Source organism: Egretta garzetta, unplaced genomic scaffold, assembly GCF_000687185.1.
Source record: "Egretta garzetta isolate BGI_Z169 unplaced genomic scaffold, ASM68718v1 scaffold202, whole genome shotgun sequence".
Classification (NCBI taxonomy): Eukaryota; Metazoa; Chordata; class Aves; order Pelecaniformes; family Ardeidae; genus Egretta; species Egretta garzetta.
In genome coordinates, this window is record NW_009258891.1 from 24,419 (window position 1) to 49,484 (window position 25,066).

General features: G+C 54.7%; 1 protein-coding gene across 1 annotated transcript in view; it reads right to left on the reverse strand.

Annotated features, from left to right (window-relative positions):
* Positions 1–19,573, reverse strand: part of LMOD1 (leiomodin 1) — a 20,023-nt gene extending 450 nt beyond the window's left edge. The window contains exons 1-2 of the mRNA XM_009634057.1: positions 19,313–19,573; positions 882–2,468 (exon numbers count right to left, since the gene is read on the reverse strand). Coding sequence (XP_009632352.1) covers positions 882–2,468; positions 19,313–19,573 — 1,848 coding nt within the window. The remainder of the gene's footprint in view (positions 1–881; positions 2,469–19,312) is intronic.
* Between the last annotated feature and the right edge of the window lie 5,493 nt (positions 19,574–25,066).

Consider the following 25,066-nt stretch of genomic DNA (forward strand, 5'->3'; position numbering starts at 1 on the left):
CCGCTGCCCTTCTCTGGACACGCTCCAGCCCCCCCAGGTCCTTCGGGGAGGGAGGGGCCCAACCCTGACCCCAGCAGGCGAGGGGGGCCCCCCCCAGTGCCCAGCACAGGGGCACGCTCCCTGCCCTGCTCTTCCTCTTGGCCAGGCTGGTTGTCCCCGTGCTCCAGTCATGGGCAGCCCGCCCAGGGACACAAACCCCCAGGGGTGAGTGAGGAGTTTCAAGGCATCATGCTGGGACCAGCATTGGAGACGCAGCCTCTCTGGCCACCCTGGGCTACCTCCCACCCCCAGGTGGCTCAGCCATGGCCATGTGGCTGCAAGAGCTGGGTGAGCTGCTGCCCTGGGGGCCTCGCTGCCTGCCTGCCTGCTCTTGCCTGCACCGACCCTGGTCCAGTTGGGTGCGTGTGAGCCTCCCTCGCCGCGGTTAAGCACCGCTCCTTGTCCGCATGAGGAGGTCCTGGATTTCCATCCCCCAGGGTTATAGGCTAAAGCTGGCTTCTTCCTTGTGTCCCAAACCCTGGAGCCAAACCTGACTGCTGGAATAAAGTGGCTCTGCCCACCCCAGGGGCTCTGCCAAGGGGTGGCTCTTCTGTTGGATGCTCTGCCAAGGGATGGATCTGCTGACTCCATCTGCTCTGCAAGGGATGGTGCAAAAGGATGGATCTGCCCACCCCACGTGCTTGGCGAAGGGATGGATCTGCCCCTGTCGCGTGCTCTGTGCCGGGGTTGGGACGGCAGACGCCCTGCTCCGTACCTGCACCGGAGGACAGCCCTCACCTCTCCGCTGCCCAAGTGACAACGGATGTGACCTCAAATCTCAGCCCATAGACTGACCCCGCGGGTGCTGCCTGCAGGTGACCCTGTTGTGGCCCTGCACTTGCCTTTTTGAGCTGTTTGAGGTTGCTCGAGCGGATGGCCGCCAGGAGCTGGTCCCGGGAGTTCTTCTCCTGGACTGGCAGCGCCCGGTCTCCCAACTTCCTCTGCGTGGCCGGTGAGAGCGAGTTCCTCAGGTTCTCGTTGATCAGCGGTGGGGCGAGCGGAGGAGGAGGTGGAGGCGGTGCGGCGGGTGCCTCCCCTTTCTTGGGAGAGCTTTTGGGGGAAGCCTTGGGGGATGGCTGCGGGGACGGCTTGGGAGACCCCTTCGGCAGGGCTCCGGGCTTGGGCACCTCCAGGAGGTCTTTCTTCTCCCCACGCTCCTGTGCCAGTTTCTGCTCCTGGAGGCGTTTCTGCCTCTGTTTGTCCATGTTTCGGCTCAGCAGGTTGGTGACTGTCATGCGTGGTCCAGCCAGCTCAAAGTGGTAGCCCAGCTTCAGAAGCGTGGTGTTTTCCTTCAGGAGCTTGGCAATCTCCATCTCTGTCTTCCCCCCACAGATGTGCCGCTGGTTGTGGAAACGCAGCTCCGTCAGTGTGTTGTTCTGCAGCAGTGCCCGGAAAATGGCCAAGATGCCCTTGCCCGTGATGTGGTTGGAGTCCAGGTTGATGCTCGTCAACACCTTGTTGGACTTCAGCATGATGGCGATGGCGAAGGCCACGTGGTCGTCGGCACGGGTGTTGGCCAAGGCGAACAGCTTGACCACAGTGTTGAACTCCAGGGCCTCAGTGAAGCGCACCAGGGTCTCATTGTTGATGCAGTCCGAGTTGTTCACGTTCACTTCGGTGACCTCGGCATCGTTGTTCTTCACCTTCTCTATGAGCTCATCGAAAATGCTGGAGGCTTCGTCATCCTTGGCCTGATCTGGGGAGCTGCCGGCGGTGGGCTTGGTGGGGCTGCTCTCGGGCGCTGCCTTGGCCTCCTGTTTCTCCTCTGCTGCCTTCTCTGCCTCTGGCTGGGATTTCTCCTTCTCGTCTGCCTTTGATTTTTTCAAAGCTGAGCTCTTTTCCTCTTCCTTTTTATCTTTTTCTTTCTTATCTTCTCCTTTTGTGTCTTTTTCTGCTGCTTTCTTTGATCCTGAACTCTTCTCTTCCTCCTTTTTGTCCTTCCCTGTGCCCTTCTTCAATGCAGAACCCTTTTCTTCTTCCTTTTTGTTCTTCCCTGTCTCCTTCTTTGCTGCTGAGTCCTTCTCTTCTTCCTTTTTATCCTTACCCACATCTGTCTTTAATGCTGAGCCTTTTTCTTCCTCCTTTTTATACCTCCCTGCATCCTTCTTTAACACTGAGCCCTTTTCTTCCTCCTTTTTATCCTTCCCCGTGTCCTTCTTCAATGCCGAGCCCTTCTCTTCCTCCTTTTTGTCCTTCCCCATCAGCTTTTTCTCCATGGCCTTGACTTTGTCATTGATAGCCTTCTCCTCTTTGGTCTTGGTCTCAGCCCCAGCTTTAACTTTTGGGTCTGTTTTCTGAACACTTTCTTCCTTTTTAGAGTCTTTCCCCACTTTTGTATCTCGTTTCCAGGCCAGGTCTTTGGAAGGAGCTTCCTTTCCCTTTTCTTCGTCATTCTTGGCTCCCTTATTCTTCTCACTCAATCTGCTTTCCTAGAAAGAGAAAAACACCAAGGCGTTACAGGGACAGATGCCTCCGACCTCCAGACTCGCCACCCCAGCCTCATCGTCACCAACTCTGGGGACCTTCCCACTGCAGCTGGGGAAGATGCACGGGAGGATGCTGGGCAGCCTGGTTTCAGGAAGGTCTTAGACTACGCCTGCGAGGGATGAGCTGCCCTAAAACCGGCATTGATAGAAACTTGGTGTGAGTATCGTGCCGGGTCCCCAGGAGCACGAGGACATGGCAGGGGACAGACCCGCGGCCAGGGCTCCTCAGGGAGGGAAGTGACCTGCTCCAAATCACGAGTGCTTAGCCCTGAACGTGGGCCAGAGTCTCCTCCATCTCACCCAAGTCATTTACCGCTGCACGCTCACACACCGCAGCCTGCGGTTGTGCTTTGGAAGAGGGAATTTTAACCCAGCCAAGGTCCCAGCTCCAGGGGAGGCTTCAGCATCTGAGTACCCTGAATGTTGGCAGAGCCTGCAGGACTCTTGACTTGGAGGGTGCCCGAGCCCTAGCGAGGCTGCCCAGGGGGGCTGTGGAGTCTCCTTCTCCGGAGATATTCAACCCCCGCCTGGACGCTGTCCTGTGCCCCCTGCTCTGGGTGAGCCTGCTTGAGCAGGGGGGTGGGACTGGGTGAGCTCCCGAGGTCCCTCCCAGCCCCTGCCAGCCTGGGATTCTGTGACCCAGGTGTGCCGAGGTCCAGCTGCATCTCCCTAAGGCATCTCTACTCTCCTGCCTCCTTCCCAAAGTGCTCCAGAGGTCTGTGGGATGCGCTCCTTCATCCCCAGACAGCCTCCCCATTCCAACCTAGCAAGCAGCAGGACACACCTCCCTTAGCAGACGGCGCTGTTTGACCCCTTCCTATCACACCTCCTATGAGCTCTCCTCTTTGCAATCACCTTTTTAACCAGGGATGGACTTAGTGTCCACACCTCTGCAAACCCCAGGGGCTTCCCCAGCTTCCCAAAATGTTTTCCAGCTAGATTCTCTGCACCTTGGCCTGGTCTAGAGCCCAAGGTGCTTCCCGTGCTGGCCTGGATGCGTGTGTGAGCATGGGAGCATCTGCAGCCCGTGACAGGGGTGACACTGCTGATGAAGCAGCTGCCCCCAACCCTGGGCTCTCTCAAACGAGTCCCCTTTTAACCTCAGTTTGCATTTTTGGGGTGCCTGCAGAAAACCAAGGAAATGGGGGAGACAGCATTTGTTGCTTTGGAATGCATGATGTTCTCCCGGCACGTCTTCTTCCAGCGCCCAAAGACATCACAGGAGGGAAGAGCTTAACTGGGGCGGTCTTGGGGAAGGATGCAGATTTTGGTGTGTGGGTTAAGCAAAGCAGTGTCCCTGCCCCGGGGACCTCCCCGTCTCCCTGTGCCAAGCAGTCATGCAGCGGTGCCCTGGACCTCCTTGAGTTTTTCCTCTTATCTCCCAGGCCAGCCAAGATTCCCGCTCATTCCTTCGTGGGCTGGCAAGCATCAGTGCTTTCGTTTCATTTACCTCCTTGTATATTCACTCTTCAGAAGTAATTTTTGCCTTTGCTTTTATGCTTATTGTGGTTCCATCATTGCGTTCGCTGGACTTCAATATGCAGGGGGGGCTTAGTCTGGCTTTGGGCTCTCCAACACAGATCCTCAGGCAGCGCCCACATCCTCCCTGCATGCAGAGGGATGCGACCCCAAGGCTCGAGGGCTATTTTCTTACAAACTACCTCTGGCAGCAAAGGATTTTCCTCTTTCCTTTGTGCTTTAGGGCCATTTGGTCATTTGCCTCTTGTCAGCTGAATCCCCTTTTCACGTCATTTTTGGTACTTTTGTCAAGCACCTGAACCTCACCCTTGGCACAGCCTGTCCTGTGCGTCGCTGCCGACCCCAGCCAGCACCGGCAGCTCCAGGACACAACAAATGCCTCGTGTCAGCTTTCCCCCCTGGCGGATGGGGCTGGGAAGAGTCTCCCATCAGCAACGCTTCAACACGTTCTGCTTCTGCAGTCAAAGCCTTTGACGGCAGCTCGGCGCACGCAGCCTTCCAGCCTGTTGGCTTTCCTACGGGACCAGATTCACTTCCTCGTGTGCCTGGAGAGACGCAGGCACAGCACCGAGACTTGGTTACAGCAACGCAGTAAGAGCGGGGCACCGGGGCAGGATTCACCTCCCCGAACATCAGACATGAGACCCCTCCACTCCCGATGGGGATGAGCCAATGCTGTGCACAGAAAACGGGTGACAGACGAATGCCTGACATTGGGACCCAGTTTGCTGTGGAGGGGAGGATCCTACCGTAAAGTCTGGGTCTGGGTTTGGCCGTTTAAACCTTCTTCTCCCTGCTCTGCAGCTGGGGAGCGCACAGCTCCTGCCCATCGTGGCTGGCCCGGCTCTTCCCGCGTGCTCTTCCCGGCTTTGGCAGCACTGCTCTGCTCTGTCGGAGGGGGACGTGCTGAGACACTGCTAGCTGGGAGCCTGGCCTGGTTAGGTCCGGCTCAGATCTGCAGCTGTGGGATTAATCTGGGTGCCCTCAGCTTGACCACAGCGATGCCGGCGACCTAGCAGCGACGCTGGCTGCAGGAGGAGGAGGAAGCACCATGGCGAGAGGGTGGCAGAGCAAATGTCGTCCTTGCCTGGGGGGACTTCAGGACTCCAGGGGAAGGAGGTAGAAGGAAGATGCCCCTGGGAGATGCAGCTGTGATGCCTTTATGAGCTCCCTAGACCCTCCCAGGGGTAGGAGGGCACCGTGACTGCACCCAGTGCCTTGAACCCCCAAACTGGTCTGCAGCCAGGGCTGGCCTCCTCCTCCAGGCGATGCCCCGGCCGCGGCGCCTTCTCCAGCCCAGGCCCCGGTGCTGTTGGTGCCAAGGCAGAGTGCGGCTCTGCCTTCCCAGCGCGCGGCACTGCTGGCCCTCGGGGACTGCTTTTTTGTGGAAAGAACTGGCCTGGCTGTGAGCGGGGCAGCCGCGGGGACTGTTTGTACCTGACGTATAAACAGATGCCATCGGGGATGAGAGCGCTGTTTATTTAGTTAAGATGTTTCTTGGCTCCCCTGCACAGAGCTAAACAGGCGGCAGAAAGGCGCAAGCCAGAGCCCCACCAAGCCCGTCCACGCAGCCCCCTCACTGCTGCAAAGCCCAAGGACCAGGGACAGGGGTCCCAGAGGTGCCCTGATGCCAGCAGCCCCCTGTCCCAGCGGTGCAGGGAGCTGGTGATGCCACCTCCTCCTGCCCTGAGCCAGCGGCCCCTCTCAGCAAGACGTGCCCTGTCCCCAGGGCTGGGATGGTGCAAGGATGCTCAGCGAGGTCCTGAAGCACCTCGGTGAGGGAGGGGCCGCATCTGTTGCTGCAGGAGGCCAGGCTGGGGGTGTGGGGGGGATGAGGACTCTGCTGCCTTGCTCTGTCCCCCCACACCCGTGCCTGATGGTGCCCTTCAGAGGTGTCTGGGGGTGTCTCAGGTTGGAGGTTTCTTGCAGGTTCCTGCGAGAAGAGACAGTGGTGTCCCCAGGGCTCTGCAGCCCTTCCGCGTCCACAGGCTGAGCACTGCTCCAGTCGGAGCCAGCAGCCTCATCCCCACACCAAGGTCTCCAAAAAGCCTTCTCCTTCCCAGCTCGAGCTCACATGACATCAGGGAGCCCTGAGTCTTCCCTAAGCTCCCTGGGCCATCCACGACCAACCAGAGCAAAGGCTTTGGCCAGGAATGAGCAGATCTTGGAGAAAGGGAGGAAAACCCCGGAGAGAAGAACCTACAGCCTCTCCCATGCTCAGAGAAGGCAATGGATTCCTCCAAACAAAATGAAACTAGAGCAAAACGAGATGCATAGTGAATCCGCTGGGAATGTCCTGTTATCGCATCGTTAGTGCTGTTCTCATTAAAGCATCCCTCCGCCGATGTGTCGCCACATGGCCAGGTGCTGTGGCGTGGGGCAGGTCTGTGGAAGGAGGGCACTGGAGCCAGCGAGCAGGACGTGGGGAGGGAGCCAGGGGATAAGGAACTGGGGGAAAAGGAGCTGGAGGAAAAGGAGCCGGAGGAAAAGGAGCTGGAGGAAAAGGAGCTGGGGGAAAAGGAGGCAGAGGAAAAGGAGGCAGAGGAAAAGGAGGCAGAGGAAAAGGAGCCGGGGGAAAAGGAGGCAGAGGAAAAGGAGGCAGAGGAAAAGGAGCCGGGGGGAAAAGGAGCCAGAGGAAAAGGAGCTGGGGGAAAAGTAGCTGGGGGAAAAGGAGCCAGAGGAAAAGGAGCCGGGGAAAAAGGAGCTGGGGAAAAAGGAGCCGGGGGAAAAGGAGCCAGAGGAAAAAGAGCTGGGGGAAAAGGAGCTGGGGGAAAAGGAACCGGGGGAAAAGGAGCCAGCTCTGCCCCTGGGCAGGGGAAGAAGGGAAGGCCACGGATGTGCGGTGACCGGCTGTGGGTGCTAACTGCCACTGCGGGCAGCGTTTGCAGGCTGACGTTGTGTCCAGCAAATTTGGGATGCGCTGGAAGGATCCTGTCAAGGAGCTGCAAGTTACTGCAGAGAGTGCTGGCTGGTACCGAGAGGTGGGAGGTGTTCAAGCTGTTTCATTTAATGCAGATGGGGCAAGAGCTGCCTGGATCACGGCACCCCTGTCCCGGTGGGGGAAGGCTCTCTGCAAGGCTCCAGCAGTGGCAGCAGAAGGGGAGGAATCAGGAGCAAAAACTTGCAGGCGAGAAATCAGATCTGTCTTTCTAAACCCAAGGGTGACTCTTGCCCATCCACCACTGCCTGCACGAGATCTCCATCCCTTGGTGGAGACTGGGGACATCTCTAAAGCCAGGTCAGAAGCTGCTCTTGGCCCTGCCCAAGGTCATGTATGCGCCCAGGAGGGAGCGTGCCTTCATCCCCTCCCACCTTGGCACCCATGCCCGGGCTCTCGGTGTGCTCCGCCACCCCGGCTCCACCGCAGGTGCCAGCCCCAGGTGGTGACACCAGCCCAAGCTCTGCTCACTGGTGACAGTGCAGAAGTGCTCACCTCCGGGCTGGAAATAAAGCGTGTTGCTCCGGTCGGAGCTCAGCAAAGGAGCTGCGCGGCAGGGCGATGCCGAAGAGGAGGGGGAAATGCATCCTCCCCCCTCCTCAGGTCTTGAAACCCTGGCTGTCCCCACAGCCACCAGGGCACCTTCTCCTGCAGCCCAGGCCACCAGCCAGGCTGTCTCCATCCGCAGTAGCCAGTGCCAGCCCTGCACCCTCTCCATTGCCATCTTGAGCCCTGCCTGCTCGCTCCTGACATATTTACCTTGGATACCTAGAAACCAGTGCCGCTGCACCCCCTCCTGTGCCATTCCCTCCACTGCGAGCATGATTATTAGGGGAATATTTTTACACAGCGTGTCAGACCTTTAAAAATAAGCCTAATGAAAACAGCCTGGTACTTGGCTGATTAATCACCAGTGTTTTGATGAACTGAAATGCCTTCCCGTTTCCTCTAAATAGACTAAAATGAGCATTGCCATTGCTTGTTAGCATTTGTAACCCTCAAACCCACTCAGATGTTTCCTTAAAAGGCAAAGGAGACTGGGAACTTCTTGCCTGGAATCTGCTCCCGACGCTGAGCAAGGGCTGGGGTTGGGGCTGGAGCAGCCGGCCGAGCCGGGGACGGGCGGGAGCGGAGCAGGGGGGCTGCCGAGATCTGCTGCGGGTGGTGGGGATGTGATGGTGGGGCGAGGGTCTCGCCACGCCTCCCCTGAAAGCCCCGCAGCTCGTTTTGGGGTAGAAAATCACTGCTTGGGTGGTTGGTATCAATCCGGCTGGTCACCCCGCTGTGCCCGCAAGTAGGTTTCCAAGGGGAAGGGGAACATGCTGGAGAGGACATGAAAGGCTGGGTTACTCTGGGACTCGTACCCGGGCTGGAGGGAAGGGGCGCTTTGTGGCCCGGCTGCTGGTGTTGTGTCAGCCCCTGGCAGAGGGGACCTATGGAAATGCATTTGCAGAAGAAATGTCTTTGGAAGGGCCGGCTTTCGCCAGCCTGCAGTTATTTTCAGAGGCATGTCCTGGGAAGAGCCTGGGTCAGCAGGCTGAACACACGGCCCCAGCCATGTCGGCCACGTGCTTGGCTCCGCTAAGGAACAAGAGGCAAGGATGGAAGCCTGGGGGAGCACGTGCTGCCGAGCAGCTCCGTCTTGGCGCCAGGGAGCCATGCCCCATCTTGGTTCAAGGAGGGCTTGGCTGGAAGAGGGAGGCCAGAAGAGTCCAGGATGGCTCCTCCATGAGTGTCGCTGCCGGCAGCACGCGGCACACTGCGCCCCGGGAGGAAACGGGGCTGAAGACCTTGGGGCCAAACCTGCACCTGCAGTTCATGTGAAAATGGCTCCAGAAGTAGGGAACTCAGCCTGCAGGCTTGACACTGGCTCGGTCTCTAATGTCACCTGCAGCTTGGGTGGCCCCTGGAAGCCAACTGTGAGACATCACCCCCCCAGCTGATATGAGAGCATCAAAGAGCATCAAGATGGGGAGCCTGAGCCAGGATCAGGCCCACCCCAACCACCAGCACTGCTGGAAAATCCGGGGTGAACTCCAACATGGCTGATGGCTCCAGCGCTGGGGTTGGCAGTGGGGCCCGGGCTTCACACACACCCAGAGGGGCACGGTCCTTGCCAGCGTGCAGTTATGCGGATGTCTGTTCTTGAGGGATATAAGGGGAAAACGTGGAGCAAAGTGAGAGGTGTGTGCTGGTGCCTTCAGAAACCGCCCACAGGTGGAAATCGCACCTATTTTGCTGCGTTGGCTGAGCTGCAACGCCCACTTGTAGGCACAGGTCTTGTGCCTACACCCTTGCAAGCACCAAGGGTTTCCCACTGCTTGTAACCAAACTGCCCTACACCAGTGCACAGCCCTGAAAAACCAAGATGCAGGCACCTTCTGGAGGACAACTGGACCAGCTGAACTTAATTGATCCAGGAATGTTTTCAGCCACATGGAGCAGCTTCTACACATGCACTGGAGCACACCGGAGCCCATGAGCCTCCTTGCAACTCACTGCCTTCCTCCTCTCCAGCAACTCCCCTGGCAGAGCTGTGTCAGCGCACTGGCTGCCAGCGCATGGCTTTTGCCACCAACAGAGACCCTCCACCCCAGAGCCTTGCAAACCAACCGGAGTCCGTCCAGAGCTGTAGGGCTGGGGGATAAAGTCCAGGCCAAGGGACTGTCCCTTTCTCCCAGCCTCTGCTGGGGTAATAAATTTCTCCTGCAGCCAACAGGACATTTTCCAGTTCATCTCTTCACAGGGCATGGCTTGGGCAACAGGAACCCACCAGCAAAGCTCCATTGGTCCCACACAAATCCTGAGCAACAGAGGGACTTTTGGAGGTGGGAGAGCTGGGAATTGGGGAAGCCCCAGGGATGAGGGGAGACCTCTGAGACAGGGAGACAGCTCAGCAAGAACTATTGATCTCCTGGGCACTCCCAGACCAGACTGGCATGGGAATGAAGCTGGGTTTGGTTATTTAACGTAGGGGGTTTAGGCATAATTACAGATCCATGACTAATGAGCCAATCTGGTATCACTGCCTGAGGGGTTTCAGCCTGTCCTACACATGCTACAGAGTCCTACGAAGGTCTCCAGAGCCACCAAGAGACCCTGAGATTGAACCCCCAGCTCTAACCTTGGGCGCCTGCATCATCCTCTGGAGATGCCTACCCGGTTACATGGGCTCTGAAGGAGCCCCGATGTCCCCTCCGCCCTGCCCAGATCCCCCAGATCCCAGCCAGAGGCTGTGAGTGAGGCACCGGTGTCCCACCACCCCTCACTGTGACCACGGGTGAAGGGGGCTGAGGAGGCTGGGCACAAGACACGTGAGAGCTCCTGGGGGACAGGGATGTCCCCTGAGACTGCCCCACTCCATGGAGAAGTCCCTTGAGGTGGCCACCGGGCAAAGCCAGGTTGTTTTGCACTTGACGTTCCTGGGTATTTGGGCACACATTGCCATTACGCTCTCGGCATGTGAGAGCGTTGCTGGAGCCAAGCTAAACCACAACAAGCTGGCCAAGCTGTTCCTTTCCTCCATTCCTCGGCCAGTTTTGAGTAATCCAGGGACAACTCAGAGCCAATGACATTCCTGGAAAAAATGCTGTGTCCTTGGCCGAGCCCTGAGAGCTGCTAAACCCGGACTGAAGAGATCACTGGAGGGAGTGGGACCTCAAGGCTTCTGCTGACCTCGCTTGCCCAGGATGGCCAAGTCTGGATCTCCACAACACCCATCCTACTCACAAAGCACCTGGCATTGCCCTACCTGCAGCAGTGCCAGAGGAACCCTCCCGGTCCTTATCTATGTTATCACGGGCCGGTAGTGTGAGATCCCTGCTCGTGCTCCCCGTATGCCCCACAGAGCTCCGGCCCCGACAGGCTCCCCAGCAGGACCATTCCCAGGCAGCAAAGAGTTTCTCTCTTGGCACATTTGGATTTTTTTTGGCATGAAGCAAGGATGAAAGGACCTTGGCTTCCAGCTCTGGGACACGCGCAGACCTAGCATGACCCCCCAGGCCATGCTCTATGTGCTAAAGCCCAGAGCGATGTAAACAACTTCTTGCCCTGTCCCGCCTCAGCTATTACTCTGTTATTTTAACGAGGAGCTCAGTTATTCCCCTTCCCTTCTGCTCAGACCTTTCTGACCCCACATATCACTGTCTCTTTGCACGTCCCAGGCCAATGTTTTTAAAAACATCCTTCTCCGGAGATGCAGTGCTGTTCTCCAGAGACTTGGACAACTTCTGGCCCTGACTTTTGTCTTGCTTTGCCTTTGTTGCTGAATTAAGGCAGATAACAAACGTTTTAACTGGGTTTCCTTTAATAGAAAAGCTCCGGCCCTTCCTCAGAGACATGCAGCCATTTTCCAGAAAGCCCTTAAAGCTGCTGGATACTTTGCAAATGGAAACTTCCATTTCTCTAACAAAATCTGGGTTTAGAAGTTGGGGTTTTTCTCTTCTGTCCATTGTTTTCCCAGCCCCTTCTCCTGGCACTGCCATGCCTGAACTGGATATTCCCAAGCTGAGGCCTTTTCTCTGATGACCTCCTCTTCGACAGAGGTTGCTAAGGGCCGTGAACGCTGGTGATTCACACCCCGGCCACCTCACGGCTGGATTTCTGCCCGGTGCACTTTCTGTGGGCAGCCCATGAAGAGCATTCCTCAGATTTTTAGGAACAGAAGAACTGCAAATCAGCCCCAGCGAGTCTTAAATCCTATCTCCCATCCTCTGCGTCACGGGGGGCTGGATGCTTGAGAAGCAGGACCCTGGCTCCCCGCCTCCTGGGACTACATGGAAAGCATCTCCAGGCCCCTTGCTGGTGCAGGTCTCCCATCAGCCAGCCCACGGAGCCATCACAGACACCCCACAGCACCACTGGTGGCCACGAGCGCCCGGTGTGGGAGGATGAGTCAAGGTCTTTGAAGCAGGTGAGGTGAGCCCCAGCCCCGGGTGCCTACCTGCCAAAATCAGAGAGCTGGTTTGCTGGTCAAAAGCCTTAAATAGCTTATGAGAAACAGGAGCACTGGCTCCTTGGGCTCCTACACCACGTGGGAGCTGTGGCCCAGAACACAGTACTTAATGAGATAAAGATGGGCATGCCAGGAGTCAGGATCAGTGCTTCTTCGAAACTGAAGACCTTCCCTGAGAGGAAGCGAACTGCAGCTCCCTTTTTGGTCACTTTCAAGCCTCAGCTGGACAGGGTGCTGGGCCATCTTGTCTAGGCTGGGCTCTTGCCTAGAAAGGCTGGGCTAGATGATCCTTGAGGTCCCTTCCAACCTGGGATTCTATGGTTCTATGATTTCTGCTGGGGGCAGCTCTCCTGGCTGTGTGGGTGCTGGTTCCCATGCCGGGCATGTCCGCCTTCTGCCCTGGTCCCCCTGCCAGAGCTTGGAGCCCTCGGCAGCAGCTGGCGTGTCTTGGTGTGAATCCTGACCCAAATATTGGGTCTCAGCCCTGGGCTACTCAACTCGACGTCAATGGGCCACACGCACCACAACACCTCTGTGACCCTGGGCTGTCACCTCCCTTGTCACATCGCTGCGAGTGCCCCGATACCTCCTCCTCTGGGAAGAGAGATCCTCTCGCTCCGCCGTGCTGCGATTCCCACCGCGGCAAAGGGTGGACTTGAGTGACACGACCGGTTAATCCCAGCGTCCTGCTGGGAGCTGAGTCACCGAGACCATTTTAGCACACAAATGATGTCACAACACTGCGAAAGAAAGCGATACGTAAAGGATCCCAGCTCTTTTCCTCCTCCGTATGCCTATTTATCAGCTCAACATAAACAGACATTAAACCTCCCCGTCTGCAGCAGCTCGGCCCATATAAGCTGAACACTCCAAGGATTTCCATGGATTTGTCTGCATCCCAGTTGTGGTTTATGTAAATATAGAACTCAGCTTTTCACTCTTGTTTTTTTTCAGACTGACTGGAAATTCAGCTTTTTTCCCCCACTTGTGCCCTTAGATGGACTGTGTATCTCCCCGCAGAGCACGCCTTCAGCACGGCCCACGAGTGGCTGGGAACGTTTTGGGCTGGCACTCAAACAAACGAGGTTTCTGCCACCGTCTCCCACCGGCGTTCCAAACCCACCGCTTTGGCTGTGAGGTTCCTTCTAGCACCGCTTGTTCAGGAATTGCAGCTCAAACCTGGATGCGTGGCCACCACACGTGCTTCGGCTCTTCTCCATGCTGCAGATCCTTCAGTTATGTGTCGCGGGATCGTTCCTGCTTCTCTTTTCGCCTCGGAGGTCTGTTTTATCATCTGTTGCCAGCTGACAGCTCTCGATTCTGATGCTCATCCTTCTCGTTATGGGGTTGGTACGTTTTTAGAAGCGAAGAACAGAACATCCGAGCGCAGACAAGGGCAGTTTTCATTTCTGAACAACGAAAAGCCACAAATATAACAGGGCTCTCCTGAGCGGGCTGCTCTACAGCAGCCTGGGGAGCTCACAAAGCAGAGACCACCTGCGGCCTCCTTTAAGGCCCAGATTAGAACGGCTCAATGGTTTCTTTCAAAATGTGTGACTATTTTGGATATCCCTGGCTATCGTCCGCGGGAGTGACGCAAAGACGGGGGAGCCTCCGGCTCCATTCCCACTCTGTGTGTTGGGGGAAGGACCTGCACCTTCACCCCTTTCCTGCCCCAGCATGAGCTGGGTGCTGCTGGAGAAGGAGAAAGGATGCCCCGGCGTCACTCACCCCTTCCACCGCTTTGGGAGGCCAGGAGCTGGGCGGAACACCACCATGTTCTGAAGAGGGAGAAACAGGCGCCGAGACTGCCAGAGACCTGCCCAGGACATGGTTAAATGAAAGACAAGTGCTGGGAATTGGTGAAGACTCTTGGACGAGAGAAGGAATGGTCTTGGCATATCGACAGAACCGGCTGGTAAACAGAACGGCAGAGTTTAAATACATATGTGTTAGTCACAGGCTGGTAGGATGCTTAAAGAATGATACAACCCCTTCTTTTCCCTCGTTTACAATTGCCCTTGAGTCTGGCCCAGCTATTTAAATGCGGCGCTTGTTTTTCCTCCAGGTATTTTCATGAAAAGATGACAAGCTTTGAGCATTAATAAGAAATTTAAATACTAACTTGTTTTTCCATGGCTCATTGGTAGGGAGCTTCACTTCTCATGGTGTTGCCCTCCACCAGTAACTGGATTAAATACCAGCCAGCAGCGAGCACCAAGCCTACGCGCACCCCCCCCAGTAAGTTAGAAAGGAAGGTAGGACTTCTTCCAAGACCTTTCCAAGGAGTTTTGAAATCCTTACCCATAGCAATAGGACCTGCTGCCCTCTGGCACCAGCATCCCTTGGATATGCTGCATTTGGATTAAGTAAACGACTTCCAAGGTCGCTGCTTTTTCCCTCGGCATCAAACCCCCGCCATGAGGAATGCTGTCTCACCACTCGCTGTCAGCTCTCCCCAGCCTACGGTGCTGCTTGGGGACACAAGGATGTCCCCAGGAGCACCGGGCCAGGCAAAGCAGCCTGCAAGGATAAGGGTGAGTGGGCCTGGGACAGGAGGGTGTTTTGTGCACGTGGAGAGTGGGACATCCGAGAGGAAGGGGAAAGGTGTTGGAAGACGCTTGCCTGAGCCACCTCAACTTCTCCTGGGCATTCAACCTTCAGGAGACGAAAACACAGGGACTGCACTGTGCACAGCCGGCCCTGGCAGTCAATGTCTCCCGTTCAGAGCCTTCTCATCCAAGAAGCTGCTCCCTAGGCTCACACGGAAAGAGATGCCCACCACGTGTGCAAGCATCTCGCTAAAAGAAGTGGTTTTGTGGCCCTGGAATGAATCCCCTCCATCAGTAGGATAATGCCCCCGCATGCAATTTCCATGCAATTTCCCAGCCATCCCTGCTTGAAGCGGTGTGAAATCAGTGCAGCCCCATGGGGAGGCAGGACCAGGGACTCTGATGCGACTGGGACAGCCAGGTATCCTCTCCTTACAGGTGAAGCTGAGGGAAGGAGGCTCCATCCATTCCGCAGGAAGGTGGTGGTGCTCGAGAAGGAGATCATAAGGAGGGGCTGCCTCTGCCCTGGGTGCTCGGTGTTTTGGAGACACATGGGCCCTGCGGTGAGGCCAGGCAGGAACCCAAGGAGAGCCAAGAAAGGCAGGAGGTGGATTTTGTGGCACGCTTTGAAAAGCAAAACCTCCTGCTATGGATATTGCAAGTGCTGAGGAGTGCTCGTCCACCAAACCGCCTGGTCCCACGGCACGGAGCAGAGTCCTTCCCACAGGGTAGCTCTTCTCAGCCAGGTCCCTCCCGGCAAAGGCACCCCTGAGGGGGTTTAGGATTGACCGAATGCCAATGGGATAGCAGGGGGTATCTCCAGGGCATATATGAAATGCTATATGCATAGATACATGCTTTTTAAAGAAGTCACCAACAGCAGAGGAAGAACTGGACAAAACCAGAGCAGCTCTCACAAAACCCATCTCCTCACACAGCTCAGCTCTCAGGAAAACCCATCCCACACCGAGCCCCTATCCCCTGGCACAGCTTTTCCTCTTCTAAAGAGACAACCCAGGCACGATGCAAAGATTTCACGCGATAGCAAGTCCGCTGCATTCCCAGGTAAATCGTCCTTCGGTTAACGCCACTGCTTCAACTTTACAGCGTGTTTCTAACCTAGATTTCTCCCTCATTATGTCTTTGCCTCCTACAGCAAAGAGCCACGAGCTATTAGAAATCCTCTCTTCATTTATCTACCTGTGAGTATTGGTTTCACTTTGGCTCCCTTGATCCATGGACCTACAAGAAGGCCTTGTTGAGCGCAGCTGAAGAGGGATACCGTCCCAAGCCCCACTGCTGAACTTGGGGTATACTTTTACTCACTAGCGATACAAAATAAAGATTAATTAATTAATGCATCACCAAGATATGAATTTGGCTCCCCAGTGCGGAGAAGTTAGGGCAAAGCTCGCATCTATTTTGGGCTGTTTATAAACTGCTTCCTAGTTACCCAAGTTTGCCCTTTTCATCACTAAGAAGACGTGTTATTATGGAGTTACAATATTTCTAAATATACCCACTCCTCCCAATATTTAGAAGGGAAAGGGGGGTGCCTGGAGCTGGTCCATGAACACAGCGATGACTGCAAGAACAACTGGGAGATGGGCAGAAACGGAACCTTTCCCTTCAAAATACCCTAATTTACACCGTGGAAAAGTTCTTGCACATCCCAGCTAACAGGCAACCGTCCCACCAGCAACTGCACAACGAGGGCACAAATGAGAGATGGAAGGAGGGAGGGGGAAGAATAGGTTGGGAGACCAGAGTGCAGCAGCGTGGGGCAGCGTGCTGCCAGCCCCGCGCCGATGCCGCCCCGGTCCTGGCCCCGGCCGGCTGTGGGGAGCTGGAGCGGCCGTCGCACCACGGGGCCTGCGACCCAGTTGCCTCCCAGCTTTGTAAAGTGAGTTTTAGCAAAAGAATGATACAGCCCGAGGTGCCACCATGGAGCTGGACTAGGAACTCCCTAATATTTTCTATCCTTGGTGTCTTCCTGCAAGGCAGCTACGGGCCTATAAACTCTCTGTAGTTCAAGGACAAGAATCCAACCTCCCCTCCCTCCCTACTGAAGAGACATCACAGACGCAAGATAACATCTTCCAGATGTTCAGAGGGCCAGTCCCACTGGAAGGACCTCTCATTCCTTCCCAGCCGTTGCGCCCATGCTTCCCTCCCATACTCATGCCTCTGCTTCTCGCTTGCAGCGGCTTTGCTCGATGCGATTAATCAGGGATGCCGGGCGCCGTGTGGGTTTGCGATGCACAACGCTGGGAGCTGTCAAGGGAGAGAGGATGGGATGGACATCGATGGGGATCACCCCTGCACTTGGAATGCCATCCCCCATGGGTGTGCAGCCGCAGCGCCTGTGCTGGCGAGCACAAGTGCTTCGCTGCCTGCTGCAACCTGAAATCCACTGATACGAGAGAGGGATTTGTCATCAGAGGCCGCAGTGCTCTGAGCAGCCGGGTGAGAGCTTGGGAGCTGCCTGGGATGCTCTGGGTGGCTCTGTTTTCTCACTCCATCCTGCAGCAAAACTCAGCCCTGTGGCTTCCTCGGATGGAGGGAACCATCGGCTTCCCGGGCTGGTTTCTGAGATCGCTTCTGCGGTCTGATGATCCCATCCCATCCCATCCCATCCCATCCCATCCCATCCCATTCCGTCCCATCCCATCCCATCCTCATGTCCCATGGTGGAGCAACGGCCCTGCTCCACCACCGGCACGGGCTGACCTGCCAGCACTGCAAGCTGGCATTTTCTGGGTGCTAATCCCAGGTCCTAACAATGCCAAGGAGGAAGGGGTGGAGGATATTTTTTTTTCTTGGCCTCCAGGGATTGAAATAGAAGAAGAAAGACAGTTCTGCCATATCCAGTTACTGCAATGCAATCTAACTGGGCCAGTTTCACTGACAAATTTGACCGGCAGCCAACTTGCTTTGTCTTCCACGGCCCAAAACTACTGAAGTTCAAAGGAGAGCACAGCGAGCGCTTTTCTCAGGACCTCCCTCCCCGCCAGCCGGAGCTGTACACCCTCTCCCGGGGCGTCTCCCACCCTCCCTGTGCCATCCCTTCCCACCATCCCGAGTCCTCTCCTGCAGCACACAGACACACACATGCTCTAAGGCATCTTCCAAGTAACGTTGTGTTTAACCAGACAATTTCCCAGCTCTCTTTTTCCAAATCCCCCAAATTTCTTCCCTTTCACCCAAATGTGGGCATTTTCCTATCCCAACTCCCAGTTGACTCCTCACCCTTCCCACGGTGAAAAACAAAACAGCATCACTAGCTGATGAAAACACAAGAGTCTGCCTGAAAAAGCAGCTTTTTCAGTGTCCGCTCTCAGTGCTGGCTGCAAGCCGGGACCACCTGCAAACCAGTGCAAACCCCTTGCAGCACCACTGGGATAACTGGTCCCAATCAACAGCATTTCCCTTTCCAGGCAGGTTTGTCCTGCAGTACCTGCAGTTCCCCACCACATTTTCCACCAGCCCACTGGTGGGAAATCAAACCCAGTGCTCTCGTGGCGAGGGGCACGGCGCTTTCTGTCCTCCAGCCCACGCCAAACGCCACTTATAGAAGGTGAAGGCTGCGAGTGCCTTGCCCTCATGGCCAGAGGAAAGCTCCCAGGCAGCGTAAGGAGGGAGGTAGGGGGAATTTTTTAACCCCTTGTTCAGGTCCCCAAAATAAACCTTGATTTATTTCACCTATAGCCGCAATTTTCACCTTTTTCTCCCTGTTTTCTCCCAGGCCCTGGTTAGGAGAGGACCCTCCTATAATAAACTCCGTCCACATGCATAAAGAGCTATTTCCAAGCGCTCGTGGGTTAGTTAGAGCTCGATTACTCAGCTGGCAGATCCAGGGTACTGCTGGGTGACCTGGAATAGATAAGGAATCAGATCCAGAGCCGTCTCTTAAGAGGGGTATCCCCATAAGCCTGCGCTCTGCTTACGCCGCTGATACTCCTCAGCCCTGTCCCGTCCCAGCAGATGCGGATCCAGCCTGGGACATGAAATCTGCCCCTGACGGCACAGATAAATCACTCAAGACTCTCCTTCTTCCACTTTCTGGCTCAGCCTGCCGTGAAAAACTAGGGAAACCAAATGCTTCCAGCCTCCCACGCACAAAGCACATACCAAATATTTTTAGTGCAGAGGTTAATAAATGTTACAGAGAAGTAGGATTGGCTCCCACTAAGGCAAGGCGCAAAAAGAGGAGAGGGACTGGCATGAAGCTTTCTAGCTCAAAGCAAGCTATGAAAGGATTTGCCAGGTGCAGAGAAGGAGATAAATGTACCCAAACCGAAATAAAACTAAACAATAAAGACAAAACAAACAGCTCGGGGCACCCCTGCCTCTCAGGGTGATTTCCACAAAGCAGCAAACTTGTTTTATTTCACAAGAACCAGAAAGTGTTTAAGTTTTTGCACAAGATGAAGCAAAGGGATCAAGAGTCCGGAGATCTCCAAAGGGAAAATAAAACAGGAGGAAAAAGAAACGCAGCCCAAGGGATCGCTGTCACTGCAGCGGCCCTTCCAGCCGCCGTCTGGGAGTGCCACCTCCGCCCCCAGCCCTGCTAAAGGATGTGAGAGCAGAGGCAGAGAGAAAATCCCTGGCACCAGCACAGGTTTTGGCTTTGCGAGAACACTGGGATTTCATGAAATACCCTGTTCCCTCCCGGGGTGCCTGGACCAGCTCCCCCCCAGCTTCTCTGCTCTCTGCATGAGAGCTATTCCTCTTTAGCCAGCACAGCTCGCCTTTCTCGGGGTTCATGTTTTCCATCTCATCCCTAAACCAGCCCAGCGGTGTTCACAGGTATGCCCCTGCATTTCTGATAGAAACAGCTCAAGCATGGGGAGATGTGACTTACGTCTACCGAGTGTTCCCTCTGAATAAGTTTCCTGGTCTCCTTTTCGCAGTGATTGAGCATTGTGTCGCAGTTTTGCGGGCCAGGTGGGGAATTTTCTGTTTGGTTTTTCTGACTGAGCTCCAGAGGGATGCCTCCATCTGGATCCACCACATCCAGCTCCTTTTCCAGCTCTTCCATCTCCTCTGGAGACAGAGTCGACAATAAACTGTCAATATCTGGATCTTCGCTAACTTGTCGCCGATATTTGGCCACTTTGGACATCTTGGCTCGCTGGCGAGACACGGTTGCGGTTTTGTGTGGTACCCAAGGAAGGAGAAAAAAAGAAGCCGAAGCTCCAACACTGCTTCCCCCAGCAGCAGCAGGTGCCGAAGCGTTAAATCGCAGCAGCTCTCAACCGCTGCAGCCCGGGATATAGAAGTTATAAAGAGGGGACACAGCTTGGTCCAAGACTTGGCCAATAACAGGATCCAGCCGCGATTTCGGGTGCTGGGAAGCCAATGGAGCCCAGCGGGAGGCGGGGAATGGTGCTATCAGAGGAGCCTGAAACCCGAGGACATTCCAGGGATCCATGCAGAGCTGCATGACCAAATTTAGTCCGGAGCATTTAGCCTTTTAAAGGCAATGGGCCAACCTAGTGAGAAAACACGCAAAAATGCACAAGCTGGCAGGCTGGGGATCTGGGCGGTGGGGGAGGCAGATCCCTAGCATGTGCCCATGGGTGCTGGAGGGCTACTAAAAAGGTCAGCATGGCTCCGAAGATACGGGGCGTCTCCTCCATTACCGGAGGGGAGAGCTTCTGCTGTGAGTGACAGCTCTTGGCTGAAATCGGCAATAAAGCGCCCACCCCAGAGAAAGTTTTCATCGTTATCCCGCTGCTCACCAGGATCTGTGCGGGTTTGTTTTTTTTTTCCCTTCAGGAAAGAGGTGGTGGGTGATTATGTTGCTGGTGCGGGCTGGTTTCTTTACAAAGGATGTGCAAAGCCCAGCGCCTTTGCAGCAGGGAGGAAGTAGGCAGTGCCAGCCCAGCCCGGCGCCTGCTCCTCGCCCTGCAAAGTCCGACCCCAGCACCGTCCCTAGGTTGCTTTATCGGAGCTTCTGCTGATTCCCCGTCCTCTGCAGGGGTGTTTCTGCAGCTGCTCTTCATCACAACACTCCCATTTCCCCTCGCCCAGCCCCAGAGACATCCCTCCTTCTGCACAGACTGAATTCCTGAGTCTCTCCTGCTTCTGGTTCAGGCAGTGCCCTAAGCCTGGGCTTTGGTTTGGAGGCACCTTCTTTCCATCAACTTAATCCATAAAGCTTCCTGGCACCTGCAAATTCTCCCAGAGCGACAGAGGCAGACAGGCTCTTCTCTCTGAGTTTCAAAGCAGCTTTACCCCATGCACAGCATTTTGTACCCATTCGTTATGCTGCCAACTTCACCCTTTTTTCTTCAGCTTTTATCATTCTCCTAATATTTACTGCCTGCTCTCAGGCCTCTCTCTTTGCTAGTCCAAACAAGCAGCCCTTTGGTCTCCTCCTGTAAAGTAAGCTCTCATAAGATTTTCCTCGTCAGCCTAATTACCTTCTCTGCCTGTCTCCCTGGCTCAGATCCCATCCTGAACAGAGGCACGGGGTGCTCCAGGCGAGTCTCCCAATGCCTTGTGTTACAAACTAGACGTTCCCCATCTTGACGGGAAATGCACATTCTTGTTGCATTCTAGGATTTCATTTATCTCCAGCGCCACAGTGCCCAGCTCCTGCTCATAGCCTTCCTATGATTCACCGGCACGACTGAGATTTTTTCCAGATTGTAGAAGAAACTGTTGGGTTTAGTTTCCAAGTGCACAACCTTCAACATTGCTGTGCTGAATTTCATCCCACTCCACCACTTCTACCTCCCTGACATCACGACCCTTGTCTTGGTGCTCATCTGCACCGAGGACTAGGAGGGATGCTGCCATCCCCTTCACCTTCTTCTGGTCTTAGCCCAGTTAGACCCTTTCTCTTCCCTCACCCCAAACCTGCCATGGCAGCAACAGCACTGAATGCAACAGGAACCAGAGGGACTTTAGCGTACTGCTGTCCATTTGCTGCCCTCTTCGCCCGAAGGAGCCAAATGAGCATCTTGCTTGTTCACCTTACTACACAGTTCAAAAGGTTTTAACACTATCATCTTCTGGAAGAGAAATTTAACTTAAAAGAGCATGGGGATGGAAGGAATGACCAAATGCTTGGTATTTCTACGTGGTGCCACTGTGCTCAGTCACCAAGTGCTCGTAAGAGGTAAGCAACAAACTGGAAGCTCAGTTCCCAACTGGAGAGGGCACGAAAAAGAGGTTGTGAGGAATCATAGCTACGTGTCTCCCTCTTGCAGGAAAGATCCAAGCTTTCTTGGGTGTGCCACCCCTGGCTCCAGGGATGGTGTACGTGGACAGCCCCAGGGACAATCCGCAACACTGAAACAGCAGAAGAACCTTTCCACTGGTGAGTAAAACCTAGCACTGTCTTTCCTTCATGACTCTTTCCTGTGTTGTAAATCGGTTTCCAACAGAATAAAATCAGTATCAACACCTTGATAAGGTCTCTATTTTGTGGTTCCTAATCTTAACTCCTGTGACAAGAAGTACCAGACACCGAATTCCCTAAGAAGCTGTAAACATGACCTAAGAGGCTCTGAGTTTCTCCTGAAGTATCACAAATCTTCCGTGATCTGAAAGCCCATGTCTGCCGGCCTCTCCTCCGCTGAGACGCAGAGCTGGCTACGCAGAGGTGACACAGAGTCAGCGTCTTGCAGAGTTATATTCCTTCATCAGCAGAAAAGCCAGGAGAGAAGCAGGGGTCACCCTAAACCTGTCGTGGTTTATAGTGGATGGTCTTACCATGGTTTATCTTGGCTGTCACATGTCTCTTTTTAAACGGGGATATTAGCATGGCTCTGACTGCACTGTATTCCACAAAGTTCTTGGTGCTGTAAGAAAGAAAACACCAGAAAGAAAATCCAGTGTTTTCACCCCAGAATAAGAGGAGCTCTGGATATGTCTGCACGGGCTGCTCTTTCATCGGCCCTTGGGCCTTGCTCCGCAACCGACTCCAGCCACCACGGGTTTGCTGATCGCCCTCTGAAGCTGTGCTGGCCAGGACAGCGCGGTGTGGTTTGGTGCAGAGGAGCTCCCAGCAGCTCCGAATCTCCGCTGAGGCCCCGTCAGTCTCTGCATTTATCAGGATCCCCATCTCCATAGCAACTGAGCACCTTGGAGGCACTAATGAATATTTCTGCACAACGCTCCTTTGGAGCACAGCAACACGATTAGCCACATCTCAGAGGTGAGGAACTGAGACAGAGTCCGACTAAGTACCTTTTCCAGGTGCATGTACAGGGTCTCTGGCAGAGCTGGGAAAGCTTTCTGTGCCCTCATCCCTTGTGCCGCCACCTAGAACCGTCCATCTTCCTTTATTTTTTCCTATTAGCTGATAAAGGACAACTGAAAATGGGATGGATCCCTCTAATCTGTTTTATTTCCCCTTCCTTCAGAGCCTGCAGGAGGAAAGGTTAAACGTGCTGATCTTTTTTTCATTTTCTAAGATCTTGCTTGAGAAAGCAAGTGACATGACCCTGCCCGGCTGGGACAGGAGGCTGCTCCGGAACGTGTTGTTTCTGTGGCCAGCGAGAGAAACCGCTTCTCTCCCAAACCCAATTGCAACTTCATCCCAAATCTCCCTCTGCAAAACACCTGCTCACATGAGAGTGAGGGAAGTGTGTACAAGACATCGTAAATTGGGAAAGGAACCGGCTCCTGGTCGCAGGAAAATTCAGGAAACCCCAGAAAGCCCTTGAGCACCTTCCAGCAGCCTGCCCGGGGGTGCCACCCCCAGCTGAACTACTGGAGGTCCCTTTGGTGACTCTGGCCACTGCAACTCAAGCACCCCATGGGCTTGGCAGGGAGTTTCCCAAGCTCTCCCACAGCCTGTGAAAGGGATGACCAGAATGATCGTTCAGCCTGATATAATTAACCTGCCACTCCTCAGGGGAAAGGACAAGGGCCACTGCAAGAACTGGCCACCCTAAGGAGGGCTGGACCAGTGTGGGACCCGTCACAGCCGTAACAGAGGACAGGAGAGCAGAGAGCCAAGCTACGGCGGCTGGGACAAGGCTGAGAATTTCCACAATTCCCATCTCCCTTCCTTCGCCAAAGCAGAAGCCACACCACCACCTTCTGGTAATCTCCTCTACTGCATCACCCTCTGCTCCCAACCTGCCTTAAGTAAGCACAAACGAGCCATCGCCGCACTCAGACCACGAGGTCTTACATTCACAAGGAGTCTTTAAAAACCTTCAAAACCAGCAAATTAAAGCAGGTGGAGCATTTTGGCTCCCTTCTGTTGCTTCAGCCCATGATTTATTGGAGCAATTAAGTGCCTCTGTGCACAATCCGCATCGCCTGTTGCAACCGAATGATTTACTGCCCTCACAAGAGAGCACTGCGTGTGAGGTTAAACTAGGAGTGTGAAAAGAATAAGCAATTTATGATTTAGAATGCTTGCAAACATGTGGGGAAAGGCTTCCAGGAGCTTTGCAGGTTGCCCTGGCATCTGCTGCCAGCACTAATTCTCCAGTTTTTAGCTCTGCCTTCCCAGCCTCCCTGGAGAGCTGCCCTCTCGCAGGCACTGTCTCTTGAGGGCGTCCTCAAAGCCTAGCTCTCACCCATGCTGAAGGCCCACGGGAGCGTCCCCAGGGACACCTCGAGGTCCAGCCAGCAGGTGCCGTTCCCAAGTGTCTCAGCCACTGCAGTGGGATGGATGTCCCTGCGCCGACCCCTCTGCCACCAGGCAGGCGTCCTTCTCCAGCTCCATGGAGGCTTCTTCTCTGCTTCCCCTTCCAGGGCGCTCGCTGCCTTTTCTGGTGGGATGCGTTTACAGCCAGCTCAGCTGCCCGAGGCCTCACGGATCAGCAGGGCTGACTCCCGCCCCTCAGATTTCCTCATGCTTTTACTGCAGGCACTACTTAGAGGGCTAAATAAACGCTGCTTTGTGTTTCAGGCCTTTGTCAGCGCTATGACGCGGGCCTAGCCCTGACAGAGACACATACGCCGTTCTACTCCTGCATGGGAGCCTCTCTGAAGGGATGGTAAAGGGTTAACAAAAGGACCTTTGTGAAGCCAACTGTAGATCCATCTTAAATTGCTAGCATTGTGTTTTAGGTAAACTTACTAATCATATGAAATAAACTAGAGGTAAGAAACTAACACTGTAGGGAATGTGGAAGAGGAGAGATTAGTAGGAAATGGCCCATCTTTGTTACAGGCCTTGGAAGGCGTGTAGGAGAACAAAGCGTCGGGCACTTTGTCGATATGAGGATAGCCAGTGTCGGTATGAGGATAGCCAATGTCGGTGTGAGGATAGCCAGTGTCGGTATGAGGATAGCCAATGTCGATATGAGGATAGCCAGTGTCGATATGAGGATAGCCAACATTGATATGAGGATAGCTAACATCGATATGAGGATACCCAACATCGATATGAGGATAGCCAATGTCAGTATGAGGATAGCCAATGTCGATATGAGGATAGCCAGTGTCGATATGAGGATAGCCGACATCGATATGAGGATAGCCAACATCGATAGGAGGATAGCCAATGTCGATATGAGGATAGCCAGTGTCGATATGAGGATAGCCAACATTGATATGAGGATAGCTAACATCGATATGAGGATACCCAACATCGATATGAGGATAGCCAATGTCAGTATGAGGATAGCCAATGTCGATAAGA